This window comes from Citrus sinensis, chromosome 2 (genome assembly GCF_022201045.2).
Source record: "Citrus sinensis cultivar Valencia sweet orange chromosome 2, DVS_A1.0, whole genome shotgun sequence".
NCBI classification, from domain to species: domain Eukaryota; kingdom Viridiplantae; phylum Streptophyta; class Magnoliopsida; order Sapindales; family Rutaceae; genus Citrus; species Citrus sinensis.
In genome coordinates, this window is record NC_068557.1 from 3984178 (window position 1) to 4005844 (window position 21667).

Below are 21667 nucleotides of genomic sequence, written 5' to 3' on the forward strand. Positions count from 1 at the left end.
GTTTGGAAAAGGCTGCCAGGAGTCATGTCGCATTTAATTGCGGACGAGGTGACGTGGCAGAAATCCCCCCCTCCATTTGAATTTCAAACCGACGGTTACGGGATTCTCGGAATATGCGTCATTAAATGCTGGCAGCCCAAGAGTTTGCTTCTCAGTAAGGAAACCCAAAATCTTCAAACACGAACTCGTCATTTTCTCCATTCTTGTCTCTCCGGCGAATGAACCTCGGCGCCAAAGCTGTCATCCCTGTCTCTCTCTGACCGAGTCCCTGCTTCAGGTATTTCTTCTATTTTTTTCGATATTGGTTAGTTGTAGGTAATTTCCTTTCTCTCTGCTTTGCTTGAGGTTGTAGTTGGCGGTGGTGTTTTGGTTAGAACTTAGGATATGTCGAAGGGTAAGGAGAAGGTCGTTGAGGTTGGTGACGACGAACTAGGTTTTTTGCCTAGTCTGCCCGCTGATTTTGCTTTTGATCCCGGGGTCCCCTTAGAGCCCATTAGGTCTAGTGTTGGTACTAGCGCTAGGAGGATGTCTCCCCAAACAACCTCCTCGAGCGACAGTAGCGATGAAGAAGGATCTTCTGGATCGGAGAACACCTTGAGTGAGGGTCAAGGGGATGATTCTAGTGAGGCGTCCCCATCAGGAGCATCACGACCAGAAGAACGGGGTACAGTAGGGGGTAGAGCTTTGTCGCGTGATTATGCCATTGATTACATGTCGTGTACGACCACGTTTGACGAGCTCAATGACCTCCGACTTAGGTATAGTATTCCTGGTGAGATACCTCTTAAGATCCCAGGAAAGAAGGATACACCTAGCCGGCCTCCCAGGGGATACGTTACCCTGTATCTGGAGAGCTTTAAGTATGGGCTGAGGTGTCCCTTGCAGCCTTACTTTGCCCGGATACTTAACGGGCTAAATCTGGCTCCTGGTCAGCTGAACCCCAACGGGTGGAGAGTGCTCTCTGGTCTGTTCATATTGTGGGACAGATGTTGCCAAAGCGAGCCCACGGTTGATGAGGTGAAGCACCTGTACCAGCTGAAGAGCAGCCCTAAAGATGCCGGCTGGTACTACTTCCAATCTGGTACCAAGAGCAGGAAACCCATAACTGATCTTCCAACTGGTGGTGGTGGGACTTGGAAGAGGAAATTCTTTTTTGCTGGGGGTCCCTGGGGTCAAGTTGCACAAATAGACGGGAAGGATTGTCGCGTCCCACCCCGTTTCACGGTCCCAGGTTGCCTGCTCGCTTTAGATGTCTTGTATCCATAATTGTTCCTGCTGTATTGGTTTGTCTCTAACCAAGTGTCTGTTTGTGCTGTAGTTTCCTGGGGTGTTCACTTCCCGCTCCGACCTGGTCAGCTTAAACGGGTCGAGGCTGTATTGGCCAATTCCTGCTCGAGCCGAGAACTGCTATCTACATACAACTTCCTCGAGTCTCGGTTGATACTTCCTGGCCATAAGATGGAGGACGCAGTGATTGGAGCTCTGACCAGGAAACGCTCTCGGCCTCCAACAACCGATAGGGACCAGGACAAAGATGCTCCCGCTGCGAAGCGAAAGAGCATCGTGCAGCAGGTTCCTCCCTTGCAGGCTCTCCCTCCTGCCTCTGCTAAAGTCGGGGAATCCAGTAGAGCAGCCACTGATCCTGCTTCCTCTTCTCCACCTGTTGTGCCTCGGTCTCGCTTACCCGACAGCCGACCAGAACACTTGGTTCCCTATCTCAATGAGTTGTCTAAACTCGTGAGCAAGAAGGACCTGGAGGGCTTTGACGGTTGTACCCTGGGCGAGCTGGTGGGAGCCATGCAGTATAGTGCTTTCCATCTCAGCTGCATGGCCACCTACTATAAGGCCAAGGTTGGCCGTTATGACAGGAAGATGAAGGAGGACATTCAATCGGTGACGACCAGAGCTGACGTTGCCGAGAAAAAAGCGGGGGAGCTAAACGTTGAGAACCTCAAGCTGATAGAGCAAGAGTCCCTTGCTCAAGCAAAAGCCATTACCCTCGAGGAGGAGCTGACCAAGGTTAAGGAGGATCTCCAAGGGCAGAGGGCTATGTATGAGGCTCAGCTCGAATCTCTCCGCGATTCCCACCGAGCTCATGTAGAGAACTTGGAGAGGGAGGCCGACAACCAGTACGACCAGGGACTTCGGCATTCCTATCGTTGTATCATGGCCGTCCTCGGGAAGCAACACCCTGATCTGAAGATGGATGACCTTGCAGCTGGTGTTGCTCAACATATGGACGAGGAGGCGGCCAAGGAAGATGCCGAAGGGGTAGAGCCGATCGTGATTGAGGAGGGAGACTCTCCTCCTCGTGCAGTCCCTACTGATGTTGGCGAGGTGAGCGCCCCTCTGGATGCGACTGGTGATACTCCTCCTGCACCTGAGGAGGTTCAGCCAACCGACGCTGCTGGGCTTACTGATCCACGACCTTCCTGATATGTTTCTTGTATTGTAATGAACAATGTTTGTGAAGATTATCTGCTTTGTTAATTATTAATAAATTAGTAGAAATGTTTTTGATTACTCTCTTGTGTGGTAATTACGAGAGCCTGCTCGTCCTCGTCTGGTCGAGCTGGCTATGGCTTAGTATATGGTTTCGCCACCTGCCTTAGGAAATTTTCCGATGTTCGGGATTCTGCTCGCCTTTACGCGGTCGAGCAGATCCCGCCATGCTTGGCTTCTGTCTCGCCATAAGACAGGCTCTGAGACTTGGCGAGCCTTTGCATGCCTTAGGATTTTCTTCAAACGATTTGGATTCTGTTGCCTTCTCGTGGCCGAGCAGATCCTGGCATGCTTGGCTTCTGTCTCGCCGTAAGACAGGTTCTGAGACTTGGCGAGCCTTTGCATGTCTCAGGATTTTCTTCAAACGATTTGGATTCTGCTGCCTTCTCGTGGCCGAGCAGATCCTGGCATGCTTGGCTTCTGTCTCGCCATAAGACAGGCTCTGAGACTTGGCGAGCCTTTGCATGCCTCAGGATTTTCTTCAAACGATTAGGATTCTGCTGCCTTCTCGTGGCCGAGCAGATCCTGGCATGCTTGGCTTCTGTCTCGCCATAAGACAGGCTCTGAGACTTGGTGAGCCTTTGCATGCCTCAGGATTTTCTTCAAACGATTAGGATTCTGCTGCCTTCTCGTGGCCGAGCAGATCCTGGCATGCTTGGCTTCTGTCTCGCCATAAGACAGGCTCTGAGACTTGGTGAGCCTTTGCATGCCTCAGGATTTTCTTCAAACGATTTGGATTCTGCTGCCTTCTCGTGGCCGAGCAGATCCTGGCATGCTTGGCTTCTGTCTCGCCATAAGACAGGCTCTGAGACTTGGCGAGCCTTTGCATGCCTCAGGATTTTCTTCAAACGATTTGGATCCTGCTGCCTTCTCGTGGCCGAGCAGATCCTGGCATGCTTGGCTTCTGTCTCGCCATAAGACAGGCTCTGAGACTTGGTGAGCCTTTGCATGCCTCAGGATTTTCTTCAAACGATTAGGATTCTGCTGCCTTCTCGTGGCCGAGCAGATCCTGGCATGCTTGGCTTCTGTCTCGCCATAAGACAGGCTCTGAGACTTGGTGAGCCTTTGCATGCCTCAGGATTTTCTTCAAACGATTAGGATTCTGCTGCCTTCTCGTGGCCGAGCAGATCCTGGCATGCTTGGCTTCTGTCTCGCCATAAGACAGGCTCTGAGACTTGGTGAGCCTTTGCATGCCTCAGGATTTTCTTCAAACGATTTGGATCCTGCTGCCTTCTCGTGGCCGAGCAGATCCTGGCATGCTTGGCTTCTGTCTCGCCATAAGACAGGCTCTGAGACTTGGTGAGCCTTTGCATGCCTCTGGATTTTCTTCAAACGATTTGGATCCTGCTGCCTTCTCGTGGCCGAGCAGATCCTGGCATGCTTGGCTTCTGTCTCGCCATAAGACAGGCTCTGAGACTTGGTGAGCCTTTGCATGCCTCAGGATTTTCTTCAAACGATTAGGATTCTGCTGCCTTCTCGTGGCCGAGCAGATCCTGGCATGCTTGGCTTCTGTCTCGCCATAAGACAGGCTCTGAGACTTGGTGAGCCTTTGCATGCCTCAGGATTTTCTTCAAACGATTTGGATCCTGCTGCCTTCTCGTGGCCGAGCAGATCCTGGCATGCTTGGCTTCTGTCTCGCCATAAGACAGGCTCTGAGACTTGGTGAGCCTTTGCATGCCTCAGGATTTTCTTCAAACGATTAGGATTCTGCTGCCTTCTCGTGGCCGAGCAGATCCTGGCATGCTTGGCTTCTGTCTCGCCATAAGACAGGCTCTGAGACTTGGTGAGCCTTTGCATGCCTCAGGACTTTTTTCGGTTTCAAGCGAATAAAATTCGTCGACGTTACATTAATGGCAGGATTTGACTTACATGAAATTGTTCGGACATAAAACATAAAAATAAAAGATAGACAGCATGAGCAGAAATTACTTTAAAATGTGAGCAAGTCTTACTGGAAGTATTTTCGGAGGTGTGCTGCGTTCCATGGGCGTTTCACTTCGTGGCCGTCCGCGCGAACCAGCTTGTAAGCTCCGGGCCCCGCTATCTGCTTGACTCTATACGGCCCTTCCCAATTCGGTCCCAGCACTCCTTGAGTCGAATCTTTGGTGCTCTGATTCACTCTTCTCAGTACCCAGTCTCCGACCCTGAATTGCCGTATGTTCACCTTCTGGTTATAATACCGAGCAACCCTCTGTTGGTGAGTGACTGATCGCTCGGCTGCTTGTTCCCTCCTCTCCATTAGCAGATCAAGATTCAAACATATCTGCTCGTCGTTCTCCTGTTCATTGAAATGATCTGTCCGGTGTGTGGTCGTTCCTATCTCAGCCGGCACGACCGCTTCATGTCCGAAAGCCAAAGCGAACGGTGTCTCCCCCGTTGCGGTTTTGTGGGTTGTTCTGTATGCCCATAGCACACCTGACAGCTCGTCAACCCACGCACCCTTTTTTGCTCCGAGCCTGGTTTTCAGAAGCCTCTTGACTGTCTTGTTGGCTGCTTCTACTTGTCCATTCGATTGGGGGTGAGCAGGCGAGCAATACTTCAGCTCTATCCCGAGGTTCTGGCAGAAATCCCTGAAGCTGTGATTATCGAACTGCCTGCCATTATCCGTTACCAAGGCATATGGGATCCCGTATCGACAGACCAGGTTTCTCCACACGAAGTCTGTTGTTTTCTTCTCTGTGATCCTGCTAAGGGCTTCTACCTCTATCCACTTCGTGAAGTAATCTATAGCGACTATCGCATGTGTTGCTGCTCCTCGCCCCTTTGGCAATGGGCCGATCAGATCAATTCCCCATTGAGCGAATGGCCAAGGGGAGGCCATGGAGGTGAGCTTCTCTGGTGGTTGGTTAGAGAAATTTGCAAAACTCTGGCAGCTTGCACAGCTCCTGGTCTTCCTTTGCGCATCCTGGTGCATCGTCGGCCAGAAATATCCCTGCCTTAGAACCTTGTGGGCCAGGGACCTCCCGCCAGAATGATTTCCGCAAATTCCTTCATGTACTTCCCTCAGCACGTAATCCGCGTCGTCATCGTCCAAACACCGAAGGAACGGTAATGTATATCCTCGTCGATACAGTACCCCATCGATCATCGTGTATCTCGAGGCCTGAGCTCTAATCTTCTGAGCCCGTAGCTTGTCCGGTGGTAAGACCCCGTCTCTAAGGTATGAAACTATCGGGTCCCTCCACGAGCTTTTTTGTTCTATCCGCAACACCCCCAAATTTTGCTCGATACTCGGGCGAGACTTCACTTCTAGGGGGACCGACTTTGGCATTTTTGGGTCGGCTACGGCTGCCATCCTAGCCAAAATGTCTGCTCGACCATTCTGCTCCCTGGGGATTTGTATCACCTCCACTGCTTCGAACTTCCCCATCATCTGCCTGACTATCCTTAGGTACTGTTCCATCTTCTCCTCTCTTGGTTGGAATCTTTCACTGACATGATTCGCAACCAGCTGGGAATCGATTCTGATCTTAACTCTGTCCGCTCTCACGGCCCTAGCCAATTCCAGCCCTGCTATCAAGGCTTCATATTCTGCCTGGTTATTTGTGGCTGCAAATTCCAACTTTACAGCATAAGAGATCTCCTCCCCCTCTGGGCCTTCCAGGACAATCCCTGCTCCTGAACCCCGCTCTCCTGATGACCCATCCACAGATATCTGCCATACTTGAGTTTCGTCGTTGCCTATATCTGCATCTTGCTGATCCAAGCATACTTCGGGCTCCGCGAACTCAGCTACGAAATCGGCCATTGCCTGGGCCTTTATCGCCGCGCGGGGTTTATAGTCTATGTCGAATTCGCTCAGCTCTACAGTCTATTTGACGAGCCGACCAGAAGCATCCGGCTTGTGTAGAATTTGACGCAATGGCTGGTTGGTTATTACCGAGACCGGGAATGCTTGAAAGTACGGCCTCAACTTCCGAGCAGCAACCACAAGGGCCAGTGCCCATTTCTCCATCGTTGGGTATCTGGTCTCAGCGTCGAGCAGGGCCTTGCTGGTGTAGTATATCGGATACTGAATTCCTTCTTCCTCTCTCACCAGAACGGAACTGGCGGCCCGATCAGATACCGCCAAATACAGATTCAACTTGTCCCCATCCCTCGGTGTGGACAGTAGCGGAGCTTGCTGCAAGTAATGCTTCAAGTTCCGGAAGGCTTCCTCGCATTCTGGGGTCCATTCCGTTTTCTTTCCCCTCCTTATCACTTGAAAGAATGGCTGACACTTATCTGTAGCCTTGGATATGAATCTGCTCAACGCCGCCAACCTCCCCGTGAGGCTCTGCATCTCCTTCAGGTTTCGAGGAGACGTCATTTGCACAATCGCCTGGATCTTCTCGGGATTTGCTTCAATCCCCCTATGGCTCACCATGAATCCCAGGAATTTCCCTGACTCGACCCCGAAAGCACACTTCTCCGGGTTGAGCTTCATCTTATACTTCCTCAAAAGCTCGAACGTCTCCTCGAGATGTCTGACATGTTCCTTCGGGACTTTGGACTTGGTGATCATGTCGTCCACGTACACCTCCATGGTTCTCCCGATCAAGGGCTTAAAGACTTTATTCACCAGCCTTTGATAGGTGGCCCCAGCATTCTTGAGACCGAATGGCATCACCCTGTAACAGAATAGACCTTGGTTAGTGATGAAAGCCGTGCTCTCCTCATCCGGCTCGTACATGGGGATCTGGTTGTATCCCGAGAATGCGTCCATGAAGCTAAGCAGACCATGTCCAGCCGTTGAATCTACTAGCTGATCGATCTTTGGTAAAGGGAAGCTGTCTTTCCCGGGTTCTCCGGTCCCATGCTTACTGTTTCCAGATCCTCTACGGGTTCTTGTCTGCCAGTCTTGTTTTCCACTCGGGTATCGATGGATGTTATCTGCATCGCCTCCCTTGCTGCCGAGGAGTAGCAGCTTCTTGCGATCCTCTGGTCTCCTCTTACCACTCCGACTACCCCATTCACCCGGTACTTCAGAGACAGATAATGGTTGGACAGCACCGCTTTGCTCATCCTTAAAAATGGCCGACCTAGGATCATCTGGTAAGGACCTTCCTCGTCCACTACGACGAAGTCCAGTATCATTGTTCTTTCTGTCGGGGGGCTCCCGATTGTGATAGGCAGTTCGACCACGCCCAGAGGGACCAGCTTCCCCCCTCCGAACCCCTTCAAGGAGGTGTTGGTGTATTCCAACTTCCGGTCGGCTATTCCCATCTCTTCCAAAGTTGATTTAAATAGCACATCAACTGAGCTCCCCGTATCAACCAGTATCCGGTCAAACTTCTTGCTAGCGATCGTAGCCTTGATGACTAAAGCGTCCTCGTGGGGGTATAGAATCCCTTCCTCATCCTCATCCGTCCACATGATTGGCACTTGCCTGACCCTTGCTCGTTTGGCTGCTGGGGTGTTGAAGAGTATCTCTTTACTGGTCATGGCGTATCTGGCATAATTTTTTCTCGATCTGTTCGAATCTCCGGCCAACGTTGGGCCCCCAGCTATCACCCTCGCTGCGGGCGGCTCGCGTCTCAAGATTCCATCACCCTGCTCCCCTTCATCCGTGGTGGCCACCATCGGGAAAGTCCCATCCATAAACTCGTCCATGTACCGATTTCTCACCAAATCTTCGACCTGGGTCTTGAGATCTCTACACTCTGCTGTGGTATGGCCATGGGTGCCATGGAACTTACAATAACGTCCTCTATCCCTCCTGTTGGGTAGCTTTGTTATTGGTGTAGGGAGGTGCAGCAGCCCTCGACCCTTTATGGCCTCGTACACCTCATCCAGGGGCATCTTCAAGGGAGTGTACCGCCCATAGTCCTGGTTCTGGTCGACCAGATGCACTGCTCTTTCTCTGTTTGCCCCACTGTGAGTTGGGGGCGGTGGGAGTGCTTCTGGTCTGCTCGTCCTGCTACCGTGGGAATGTTGATGAAGATCGCCGGATGCCGAATCATGTCTTCTCCAAGGCTCCCTAGCTGGGGAGCGAGGAGGTGGCGCCCTGCTGCGCTGATACTGTGGCGGCCTCTGATGAGGCTGGTAAGCAATTACCCTACCTCCTGCTCCACTACCGGAGATCTGGTGGTCCCTCCTCCTGTTCGGTCCATTAGTTGGTAATGCTTTCTTCTCTTTCCTCCCTAACCCTTCCAACTGGTCTGTCTTGATCCGTGCAGCCTTCTCCTCCTCAATCTCGATGTCTCTTTTAGCCTGTTCGTATGCGGCTGCATACGTTTGAATAGCTGGGCTTCTCAAATTGTACCACAGCCTTCCTATCTTCACCCCTTCTTTCAGTCCCCTTAACGCCTGAGGGTGGTTGAAGGCTCCCAAGTCGAGGACAGCCCGATGAAACCTCTTGATGAATTCCCGAAGGGTTTCTTGCTCCCCCTGTTTCATGCTCTTCAGCTCCATCATGTCATCTTCCGGTGACATTGCCCCACTAAACTGCTCTACGAATTCCTGGCACATCTGCTCGAAGGTTTTTATGCTGCCCCGAGGAAGTTTCCTGTACCATTCTCGTGCACGTCCCTCAAGGGATAATGGGAACACCCTGCACCTTTGGGATGGAGATAATCCCTGGACCCCCGTTATGTCGTTGAAGCGCTCTATGTGCACCAGCGGGTCAGTTCTTCCCGAGTATCTGAGGTCGGGGAGGCGGAAATCTCTTGGAATAACTGCCCTCATGATCTCTGCTGCGAGCGGTGATTCCCCGTCCAGCATTATCCTCCAACCAGGGGCTCTGTTCCTCCCTTGCATGTCATCAATTATTTGCGCTAGCCTTCGCACTTCCTCCTCCAGCTGTCCTGCGCGACCAGGGTCGCGCGCTGCAGCTTGATCCCGCTCTCGCTCTACATCATGTAAGTGTTGCCTCAGTTCTGTTTCCTCTGCGTTCACCACCCCGTCGCCCCCGTCACAAGTCTGTCTTACCGGGGACTGCTCTCTTTCTCTATGAAATTCTCCCCGCAGAGGTACGTTACCTCTCTCACCGCCAAATCTCCCAGCGGTTTGACTTCTCTCCGCACTATCGGTACCTGGTGCCGCTCCACCGCCTCTCACCCTTCCCTCTTGGGTTACCCTTCGCTCGTTCCGCAGCTCATGCAGGATGGTTGTCAAGGTTTCCATCTGCTTTTCCATTTGCTCCATCCGGTCGAACATGACTTTTTCCCGTGCTTCGCTGATCACCTCCCTCAGCGTCACGGAATCGTTAAGCCTTATGTCACCCCCTTGTGCGCTACTTCCTCCTATCTCCATTGCCTTTCGCTTACTCCACCCCTCTTCTTGCTATCGACAGAAGCTTTTTGCTCTGGATCCCCACAGACGGCGCCAAAATGTTGATGCGAGATTCCGGTTCTCCTCGTTCTACGATCAGGATCTCTGCTCGATCAACTTCGTCACGACCAGGAGGTCTCCTCGCCAGGCTTCTTCCCCGGAGGTCCCTGCGTACACAGATAAGTCAGAGTACGCCGGTTGTTTTCCCGGCGCAAACCCTCCGACGCTCAAGTCAGATATGAAGGTTCGGGAAAAGCTTGCCACAGGTCTTATGGCGTTTCTTGTGGTTTTCTCCCCTTTTCTCAAGAATGCCAACCCTTTTACCTTCGTTGGCTACCTTTTTATAGGCTTCCTCTGAATCTCAGTCTTCCGCTCTTTTCGAGACGGTATGGGACTCCAACTGCTGCGTTATGGGCAAAACATGGGATCTAGCGTGTTACGCCACGGTTCAGGGGAAAGCGTGGCTGCCACGGCTCTGTGAGACCTTGCGTGTTACGCCACGGTTCTGGGGAAAGTGTGGCTGTCATGGCTCCGTGAGATCTTGCGTGTTACGTCGCGGTTCTGGGGAAAGCGTGGCTGTTGTGCCTAGATTCTCGTGCTGGAGAGCACGTCTTGCCAACTGCCGTCGACCGGGTCTCCTCGCCTCTCGATCTCTAGCCGGAATGGCCTCATGCCTTTTATAGGAATTGGCCTCGCGGACGACAACATCGTGGGCGAGCAGGATGTTTCTGCTCCTGTTCTTCCACGCGCCAGGCTTTAACGGAAAACACCGGTTCGCAGAACTCCGCCATCAGATGTCTGCTCGTCATTCCTGGTCCCTTCGACGCATTTGTCCCAAACAGTATCCCTCCCAAACATTATATATTACAAATTATTTTCAATAGAACTCATAGTGTAATCTATCAATAATTTGTAATAATTCAAAAACATTGACAAGCATCCCAGCCGCACTTTTTTCATTTGTTCATTTGTGAAATAAAAATACATTTATTTTTTTTCGAATATATATATATATATATTTTTAATTTTAACGAAGATGTCTTCTTTCTCGTCATTAATGATGGCAACAGCAAAGGTGGGGTTAGTTGCAAGCACTATTGTACTATGTTTTAGCATCCTTATGATGTATGTAGACGCAAAAGCAGTTATTTGCAGGTATTTTAGGACCACCATTTATCTGTTGCAGATGTTTACTAAATCTTCCATTCAGGAAAGAACTTCTCCTGGGTCGATTCGATTCTTGATCGAACTGAAACTGATCAGCTTTTCATAAAACATAATCCAAACCGATTGCCAATTCGGTTAAGTTTTTCCGGTTTTAAATCGTAAATTTCTTTGTATTTTATGTTTTTAATTTTTTTATATAAATTGATTTCTTTAATTTTTTAAACTGAACTGAGTCGAACTAAACCGTCAATTCGATTTGGTTTTTATGGGAGTAACAATTTCTTTACCCACCCCTAAGTGTAATCAAAAGCAAATAGTTGAGTGAGGCAAATTTTTGCTTCGGCTAAGGATTAATATGATAAATATACTCATTCAAGTAGTCAAGCTTACAATAAAGATAAATAAATAACGATTAATGGCTGCAGTTTAATTATGCAAATACAATTTTCTTTACCCATTGGGGTTGTTAGATTTCCTAACCCCTTTCTACTTTTAATTTATTGATTGCATATGATGAAACCTACCATACATAGACAAATGGTGGCCTTGTAATTTTTAATTCAAAACTTTTAATCCAAAACTCTCAGATTGAAAAAAAAAAGCACCCATATATATACATTAATAAAAAATTAGATCGAGCTGTCATGGGGTTCTCTTTTCTTACTACAAAATTAAATGTAGAATATGGGTGATATCTCTCTAGTTGTCAGTGGTAGCAAATTTTAAAACTACGTTGGCTAGATGATAGAATTATATATATTAGAAATTATTTTCAATAGATCTTAAATTGTAATATATCAAAATGCTGTAATACCTCTAAACAAAAATTAAAAAAAAACAAAATTGACATGCATCCCAACCTTACTTTTTCCATTTGTTGATTTGTTAAATGCTGCTTAGTTTCATTGTATTATATGCCCTCATTCTCACAAAAAGCAAAATGACAGCCGGATTTACTTTAAGACGGCAAATGCTTGAGGAACAAAGCACCAATCAACTATCAATCGCATGAAAGAGTATATTTGCTGATTTGCAACAACACCCAAAGCTTAATTATAATCATTATTACATTGATAATTACTAGGAAAAATAAAACATGTTTTATTAGAAGATGTCTGCATTCTCCTTTAAACATGTTTTATTAGAAGATGGCCAGATTAATGATGGTCCCTTGCACTAGAGATGGCAAAACCCCGGGCCGGGTCCGGGTATTGCCATGACCGGACCCTGCCCGGATGTAATCGGTTCGGGTCCGAGTCCGGGCCGGGTTTTAATCTGGGTATTTGAATTTTATATTTTTTAATATTTTATGTGTATATATTTTTTATTTTTTGGTAATTTTATAAGTTTTAAATTTATTTCAATAAAATTTGACATGAAAATATAAACTTTAAGTGTTTAAAATTATATATATATATATATAATAAATGAGTCAAATAAATATAAAATATTTAAAATAATATATATTTTATAATTTTTTTAATAAAATCTGAATTCCGGATTTATCAAGTGATGCCCAAGACCAACCCGACTTCATACCCGAACCAAATATTACCCGGCCCGCAACGCCCGAGTCTGGACCGGACAGATATTTTTACCATCTCTACCTTGCACTTGTGGTTGTGGTCTCTTCATTGCATACGCGGCTGGAACTTGATTTCACAATTCAAGCTGAGGGGAATGTAACCTTCACAATCAGAGAAATGAGAGGTGGAGAATTAATCACCGTGTCCACCCTTTTCCATCCAATCAATCCTACCCTTGCACTCATGTCGTCATCCGTCTACTTCAGTTGAACTTGCGAGGAACGTGATCTCCAATTCATCACGTGTTTTTCACGATATAGCGTGATCTCCAATTCATCACATGTTTTTTACAATATAGTGCATGATGCACGTTGCGCGGAGCCTATCCAACCCTTATCTTAATGAGGTGCAGTAGATATCTTAAATTTTATATTTAAATAAAATAATATTTATTAATTTATTAATAAAATAATATAATTAATTCACTTAAATTTTATAAAAAAAATTATTAATTATTTAATAAATAATATATCATTTAAAATTTTAAAATATCAATTATTACTTTGATCCCAATTATATAGACCCGTGAAAAATTAAAATTACTCGTTTTAGCACGGTGATTTGACACAGGCTCTCGTGTTGACGTGTGTCTTCTGTTCTATCGTCCTGTTACTACTAACTACTATAAATGAAGGATGAAGCATGCACCGTTGAGGCAACCAATTACATATCTACTTCAAGAAACTCATACTCCCTAACTAATGGTGTCAAAATTTTCCCAAGTTCTGTCGGTTACTCGGCAGGCACCCGAACTAATTGTTCCGGCGAGGCCAACACGACGAGAAGTGAAGCAACTTTCAGATATAGATGACCAAGAAAGCCTAAGGTTTCATGTACCAGTAATATTCTTTTACAAGAATGACCCTTCACCTTCAATGCAAGGAAGAGACCCTGTTAAGGTCATTAGAGAAGCAATAAGTAAAGCACTTGTGTTTTACTACCCTTTAGCTGGCAGGCTTAAAGAAGGTTACAACCGCAGGCTTATGGTGGAATGCAATGCTGAAGGAGTCTTGTTTATTGAGGCTGATGCCAACTTCACACTTGAGCAGCTTGGAGATGATATTCAGCCACCATGCCCGTATTTGAACCAACTGCTTTATGATGTTCCAGGCTCTGAAGGCATTCTTGGTTGCCCTTTGTTCTTAATTCAAGTGAGTCTCTCTTTACTTTAATTAGTATGTAAGTTTATTTTGTGATTTTAGAATTTGAAAAAAAAATAGTAGTAATATATGATGAAGATTGATTTAGTGCTAAGACGAGTGGTTTTTAAATAATATTATTTGACTAATTATTCAAGTTTGAATCATCTTTAGGGAAGAAAGGGACTAAAAATATCAATTTGAACTTTGTTTAAATAAATAGATGTATCAATTCCCACACGTACATGGTTTTTTTGGAAAACTTTAAATTCAAACTCAATATGATTATTGAACGGGGTGATCCAAATTCATTTATTTAATAACCATGTGACATGCAGCTAGTTCTATTATTTTGTGTTGTGTTTGTGTTGAGTTTGCAGTTATTATAAAAAATTACTAATAATGATAATAATGATACATGAAAAAAGATCATTAAAGAGATCTTTAGTAACTTTTAAATTATATAATGATTTTTTAAGGTATATATATATCATGTTATGTTATCATCATAATCAAACTTTGAATAATTCTATATCTATAGGTGACACGTTTGACATGCGGAGGATTCATTTTTGCATTACGTATGAACCACACAATGTGTGATGGTTCTGGTTTGGTACAATTCTTAAAAGGCATAGAGGACATGGTACGTGGGAAATGCTCACCAACCTTGTTTCCAATTTGGCAACGACACATCTTAAATGCCAGAAATCCCCCACGAGTTACATGTATCCACCATGAGTATGATGAAATAAACAACAATGAGGTTCCAAGTGACAACATGGCTCACAAATCGTTCTACTTTGGCGCCAAAGAGACCAAAGCACTAAGAAATCAGCTTCCTTTTCACCTCAAAGACTGTTCAACATTTGATCTATTAACTGCTTTTATATGGAAATGTCGAACAATTGCACTCAAGCTTGAACCTGAAGAGATTGCTCGAGTTTCTTGTATTATTAACGCACGTGGAAAACGTTATAAAACGGATATTCCTTCAGGTTATTATGGCAATGCCTTTGCATTTCCAGCTGTTTGTTCAAAAGCTGAACACTTATGCAAAAATCCAATAGGATACGCTGTTGAATTGGTGAAAAAGGCAAAGGCTCAAATGAATGATGAGTATATAAGGTCTGTGGCGGATCTTATGGTGATCAAAGGGCGACGAATCAAGTTCCCGACTAGGGGAAATTTCATTGTTTCGGATCTAAGCAATCTTGGATTTGGAGAGGTTGATCTTGGATGGGGGAAACCAATTTATGCTGGAACTGCTGGGGCTGTAGAATTGATCAGCTTCTTTGTTAAGCACCAAAACAAGAATGGAGAGCCTGGAATTTTTGTACCAATATGCTTGCCGCAGTCAGTTATGGAGAGGTTTCAAGAAGAGCTAAGGAGAATGATGATTCAAGGAACTATGGAGGATTTATGCAACATTAATCAGACTCAGATTTCCAGCAAGCTTTAGTGGATATATTGTTGGGAAAATATGTTCTTTAATCATGTAGGTATAGATTGTAATAAATTCATTGAATGATTTGTCTTAATCATGTACAAATTTATTGATGTAGTACGAGGTATAGATTGTAATAAATTTATTAAATGATTTGTCTTAATCATGTACAAATTTATTGATGTAGTATGATTACATTGAACAAGATCACATATGAGATTTAATTAACTTTGTAATAACTGTCAGATTTATTAAATCTCATAGACATTGATTTACTGTAATCTTAATCTTGAGTTAGTTATAATTTCATTATTGTAATTGTTATTTTATTTGAGTTACCAATGGGCACGACACACACTTGTAATCAAGATTACCTAGTATGTTGGTGGGAGCAATTATGAGTATTGAAGTTATAGATTAACAATATAGAATTTGTACAACACATCTTTTGATGGGTTTTCGACATTCGATCATAGAATTCTCTTGCCAGAGTATGTCAACATATTTAGTATGTTGAAAATGATCAGTAGAGAAAACCAGTAAGTATCAAGGAACAAAATGTAATTAAATTGATTGGACAGTTGAGATATCGATTTAATTAATGATGTGATACAAAAGATTATGCAGTAAAGAAATCAATGTAGCATGGGTCGAATTATTATTCGAAAACACTATCCTATGTAGCATATAATTATGGAAGTCAGTTCTAATCTTTTACTGAAGTATATTTGGAATTAAATAATTTGGTTAGTTTAATTACAAGCCTAATTATTGTAGCCACTATTGTATGTACCCATATGATCCCCAGGTTAACTCATTTAATTAATTGCGCCGCTACTGAATTAATAAGTAAGATGACTAGCTATTTGGGTTAAAAGCCTAAATATATTATTTAGTAGGAGACTCCATTTAATATGCTTGTATGTAAGGGGCTTTGTGTTATTTTATAAGATGGGCCCCTATAACACAAAAACAAGTAAGGCCACTTTTGGTTTTTAATATTTTTTAATTTAAATCAAACGTGATTTAATAGAATTAAAAAATATATATAAATATGGAGCTTAGTGTTTCCACAAAATAGAGATATAAAATAGCTTATTTTCTCTAAAAGAAAAAAAGAGGCTACATTATACAGATCGGAGAAAAAAAAATTCTCTCTAAAATTGAGAGGAATATTTTCTCTTGCTAGTTGCTTTTAGTTGTGCTAAAGTTGCTCACACGTCAAGTGCAAATCAAATCTGAGTTATAACCTGGAAGATCATTGGTGACGGATCGTGATCTGGGAACTTGAATTATTTTTTATCATTCATCTTCTTAAATTGTTGAGGTATGATTTTCTAAATTACGAATTCCTATGTATTGTATGAGATCGGTTCTAAAAGTTTTTATAAAAATTAAAAAAAATTGATTTTTAACCAACATATATCTCCTCAGTTTACATAAGAGATTATTTTGATTACAAACCAATGATGCAAGTTATGTGTCCTCTCAAGTTATGTCTAAAACTAAATATTGTAACTATAACTTTAACTTCTTAAGATTCTTAAACCACCTATACTTTATTAGTCATTTATGATTTAGATATGTATTTTCATAATCATGATATGCTTAAAATTTGCATCTAAATGACATGTTACCAATTATTGATGGTGATGTATTTATTATTCGTAGCACTAATGAATAAATGACACATCAAATTTTATATCATTTAAAAAGTAAAATTTGTATCTCAACTTTATAAATAAATTATTAATTATCATTCTTTAATTTTCATTCCAATTACTGATAAATAAACACATCACTAATGTAATGTACACGGAAACTTCCTTGAACAAGGTTGAACTAAATGAGAACTGACATAAAGATCTGCCGAAGTATTTGATTGTGAATTTACGTGGCAGCTGCTTTCAATTAAGAGCCAGCAACCTCTAATAAGAATTTCCATTTCTCACCCTCCATCAACCCCTCAACACAAGGTACTAATTGGCGGAAAAAAAGAAATTAGGTCAAAAGAAAGATAAATCAAGAGGTGAAAAAGAAAAGCACAATCAAGCCCCTCTATATCTCTTTTCTTCTTTTATCAATTCTCGTTTCCATAAACCTCTTTTAAAAAAAATAAAATAAAATAAATAAAAGATGGAAACCAAATATAATTGATCTATATTGAACTCCATATAAATAGCGCAGAATTGTACACAGATCATTACATTTATAGATGATTGTTTTCCTAGTGTTAATGACCAAAGCCCTCAATTCCAACACCAACACTTGCCTTATCAATCGTGCGTACGTTGTATTGTTCATATACTCTTGCTCTGTTCTCTGCCCACCACTGCTCTGCTTGTTTTTTCACTAAGCGGCTTCCGAGTGTACAGAAAAGATGGAAGGGGAAAAAAATCAATTCTGCAATTATCAAAAGTGCAATCATCCCTAGAATTACAATAAGATAGCCCGAGGAACTTTACATTAATGTCAAGGGGACCAAGGCAACTAGGCACTCTAAACACTTGTCGGAATACTGATTTCGAGCTTGTCGATATAAGGATGCCTAAATGGAATTTACTTTAAACTAATTGTCAATAAATCAAGTTGTTATTCAGCATATGTGCTGTGTGCTAGTTTTCATAATTGAGAGCCATTATTGTAAGATTAAAAAATTAAAGGAAAAGGCGCAAGTTACTAAATGGTACCTAAGCCATTTCGTGTCACTGGTTGTCGCAACTGGGCATTAGATATCATACCTGAAGCGAACTCTTTTAAGATAATTGAGACCTCCTGGTAGTGAGGTAAGTGCTATATATCCACCAGGATCATCTTGCTCAATCCATTCATTGTCATTAGATGATTCACCTTCTTTAGTTCTGCTCCCATTTCTAGTTGCCGCTTCCGACTGGCATTGTTTGGAGCTACGATTACTGGCAGTGCTGGACCCATTAGAAAGCAAAAGGTTGTTTGATCCCGTTCTTGAGCTGCTGTTTGACCACCTAGCCGATCAATTGAAGCATTTGACACATCGATGGAAGGAGGACTGGAACTAAAGAAAGTAAATGTTGGTGATTTGATGTTCCGTAGTGTCCCTACTGGCAGTCTCTCAGCCATATCCTTCAACTATTCAACAAGAATAACAAAGGCATCATCAATATAAAGTGTGATTATAAGTGTAAGCACAGTCAGTAAAACTAATGAATCTACTCACCATCTAGAATAAAGGCGCTAATTAGATCCTTATTTTGATGCCACTTACAAATAATTCCATAAGACATAATACTAATGAATAAAGAAAACTGCCTTACTTGGGCAGTCAATGACTTAATCACTTCCTTTGCTGCTTTGCATTTTGCAGTCTCTTCCCCTGCAATTGCTATTGCCTCCTTCAACTGTTTAGTTGTCCTTTCCAGCTCAACCTCTTGAAGTTGAGCTTTCCGAGTATGATTCTCCACCTGCGAGAGATAGAGAGGGATCAGCATTCTGCCAAAACAGAAGAAGGAAAAGTTTAATATGGCTATTGGGAAAAAAATAAATGAATAAATAAAGACTTTACTTAACAACCTGCCTGCTCTGGAGATAACGCTCAATAACTAGCTCCAAAAAGCAAATAACAATATTTAAGGAATTAAATAGTAACCTGTTGGGATCTTGAGGTCTGGATTCTATCCATTCATAATTTTTCTAGAGCTTACAGCTTCTAAACCAAAAACGTATGCCTGAAGGATTTAGCATCACATAAAAAGCTCATGAAATTGCACTAATAAAATTGAAGGGGGGAAGAAGATCTCTTCACAAACTTCTAGCCATTAAATTTTCATGATGGTCAAACAGATTGAATTCCCAAACTATTACGTTTGCAATGCCATAGGCAATGAATGGAGAGAAATGGCTGCATTAGACCTTTATTTTCATTTTGCTTATTTTCATTGGTCATCATGTGGATTTTACGCAAACTTTGTGTTGAGATATATCTCATTAAATATGGCTATGATTCTTGATTTCTGGATACTAAGGAGCATTGCTAAATATATTTAGCGAATGAAATTTGGCTCTGAAACTACTATTACATTGAATTTAAATAATCAAGCAGATAACCATGTAAAGCATCTATTAGCTCAAGCTATTATTGATGCGTAATGCAAGTATTTTAGGAAGTTCACTCAATTAATCACTTGTAATTAGAGAAAAGCAAATACCTATTCTCTTAATTTAAAACCTCTTGGCCAACGCGATCGTTGGTCCTTTTTGCATCATCCACAAGGATTTTAGGCGAGGTAGGTCCTCCAAGAGTCGGGGTCGGTGTGGTTGAACGAGGTGGGCTGGGCTGCCTTGATATTGGCGATGTTGCTCGTGATACAATTCTCGACCCAGGAACAGAAGCTGAGAAGAACTTCTTGGATGATCCAAACATGGCATTGAAAGGTTTAGGAATATTGAGTGCTCGCCATTTCGTGCTTCCATTTGGAATAGGTGCAACTCGGCTGCTATTAAATTCTAGTTTCTTGTTCCTCTTGTATCTGCCTTCTGATTGTTTAAACTATTCCATCGAAGAAAATCTTGCAAGTTGTGCACGAGACCTAGAACCCAACTTCTCATCTTTATCAATAAATTCATTAGGACCCTGATTGATGCTTCCTCTTCTACTCACAGAGGAATGTGATGAATCATCAGTGTGAAAGGCTTTTCTTAGTTTACTGAAACAATTATCACAGATGCGATAAGGTTTGTTGGGATTTGGTGCCATTGAAGCCTTTAGAGTCTTCTTACTGCTGGATGAATGACAAAAAACCATTCCATAGTTATAACAATTATGGCGTTTTCTTTTGAAATTATTAAATGGTAGGCGGCAACCAGAGCGCATGGACTGATCAACACCAGAGACCCACTTTGAAGGCAGGTAGCTGCAGGGCTGCAGTAAAATTAGTACATGTTAGAGTGCAATTTATGCACTAATTTTGCATTGTTTGCTTTCCTTAATATTGATGTTTTACACTTAATAATAGTGATTCACTTGTATTTTATTTTTATAGGTGCAAATTTATAATACATCTTTTTGGATCCTTCTGGCTTCATTTAGATTGGCTTCATTCTATTTGAGAAAATTTATAATACCATAGATAGCAAGCAAACTCTTTATAATTCTGGCTTCATTTAGATTGGCTTTAAAAAAGAGTAAACAATCATCGGCAAAGAATAGGTGAGAAATGCTAGGTGCACTCCTAGCCACTTTGATCCCATGAAGAAATCCAGCCATTTCCTGATTACGGAACAACGAACTAAGACCCTCAGCACAAATTATAAATAAATAAGGAGATAACGGATCACCCTGTTGAAGCCCTCTACTTGGGATAATCGACCCCACTTCCGCCCCATTCCTTAGCACTTTATAACTCACTGTAGAAACACACAACATAATAAGATCCACCCAACCCTCATCAAATCCCATCCTCAACATCACAACCTTTAGGAAGTCCCATTCAATCCGATTATATGCTTTTGACATGTCAATCTTGAACGCCGCTGTACCCGTCTTTCCTTGCTTCTTTCTTTTGAGAAAATGAACAATTTCAGCCGATATGAGGATATTGTCAGTGATTGCTCTGCCCGGAACAAATGCACTCTGGGATTCAGAAATGACAGAGTCTAATACCAGCTTCATTCTATTTGCAAGCATCTTTGCAACTATCTTGTATAAGACATTGCACAATGCAATAGGGCGCATGTCTGTCAAAGTTTCAGGCTGCAGCTTCTTAGGAATTAATACAATTAAGGTATCATTCAGTTCATCAAGGAAGGTGCGAGTTGAAATAAAGTGTAGGCACGCATCAGTAACATCTTGTCCAATTATATTCCAAAATTTCTGATAAAAGGCGGGGTTCATACCATCCGGCCCCATGGATTTATCCGGATGCATACTGAATAACGCCTCCTTAACATCAACAGCCGTGAACGGCTCCAACAACAATTGATTATGCATCACGGTTATACTAGGCTCAATACAAGATACTACTGGATCACAAAAACACCCTCCAAAAGAAAATAGTTTCTGAAAATGCTCAACAATTAAATCATCAAGCTCAAGAGTATTCAAAACCCACATACCCTGATTATTTCGCAGCTTCTTAACCGTATTTTTCTTCTTCTTCGTTGAGGATGTAGCATGAAAGAATCGGGAATTCAAGTCTCCCTCATTGAGCCAAAGCAACTTAGCTCTCTGTTTCCAGTAAACTTCGTGACTGTGAAATAGTTCGTTGAACTGTTTTCGGGCTTCAGTGAAAGCTTCCAGCCCCTCTTGGTCTCTTCTACCCCGTAACATGTTCGTCTTTTTCTTGCAGCCCGCAATACAATTACGGAAATCCCGAACTAACTTCCCACCCCACTTCAACAAATCCACTCCACAGACATTAAGCTTCTGCTGAATTGGTAAACCATCAGTAGAGCTCCAGCTCCTACCAATTATGTCCTCACACTCTGGTTCTCTCAACCACAAATTCTCAAATAAAAAATGATTGTGCCGAGGAATGAGAGTCGATGGTTTTGGATCCAGAAAAATTAGTAGGTGATCTGAGCATGATGCCTCCAAACTC

At 43.2% G+C, this 21667-nt stretch overlaps 2 protein-coding genes across 2 annotated transcripts; both read left to right on the top strand.

Annotated features, from left to right (window-relative positions):
* The first annotated feature begins 384 nt into the window (after positions 1-384).
* Positions 385-2436, top strand: LOC127900223 (uncharacterized). Its single transcript, XM_052434584.1, has 3 exons — positions 385-964; positions 1319-2097; positions 2203-2436. The coding sequence occupies exons 1-3, from the start codon at positions 385-387 to the stop codon at positions 2434-2436; spliced, it is 1593 nt and encodes a 530-aa protein (XP_052290544.1).
* Positions 2437-13148: 10712 nt separating this feature from the next.
* On the top strand, positions 13149-15255 carry LOC102614123 (alcohol acyl transferase 1 allele RGb-like). Its single transcript, XM_006470508.4, has 2 exons — positions 13149-13657; positions 14187-15255. The coding sequence occupies exons 1-2, from the start codon at positions 13208-13210 to the stop codon at positions 15105-15107; spliced, it is 1371 nt and encodes a 456-aa protein (XP_006470571.2). The 5' UTR covers positions 13149-13207; the 3' UTR covers positions 15108-15255.
* The last annotated feature ends 6412 nt before the right edge of the window (positions 15256-21667 follow it).

Coding starts and splice junctions, on each gene's coding strand:
- LOC127900223 (XM_052434584.1), top strand. CDS start 385: ATGTCGAAGGGTAAGGAGAAGGTCGTTGAGGTTGGTGACGACGAACTA. Junction 965..1,318: donor CGGGTGGAGAGTGCTCTCTG/GTCTGTTCATAT, acceptor TTTGTGCTGTAG/TTTCCTGGGGTGTTCACTTC. Junction 2,098..2,202: donor GCGATTCCCACCGAGCTCAT/GTAGAGAACTTG, acceptor CCTGATCTGAAG/ATGGATGACCTTGCAGCTGG.
- LOC102614123 (XM_006470508.4), top strand. CDS start 13,208: ATGGTGTCAAAATTTTCCCAAGTTCTGTCGGTTACTCGGCAGGCACCC. Junction 13,658..14,186: donor GCCCTTTGTTCTTAATTCAA/GTGAGTCTCTCT, acceptor CTATATCTATAG/GTGACACGTTTGACATGCGG.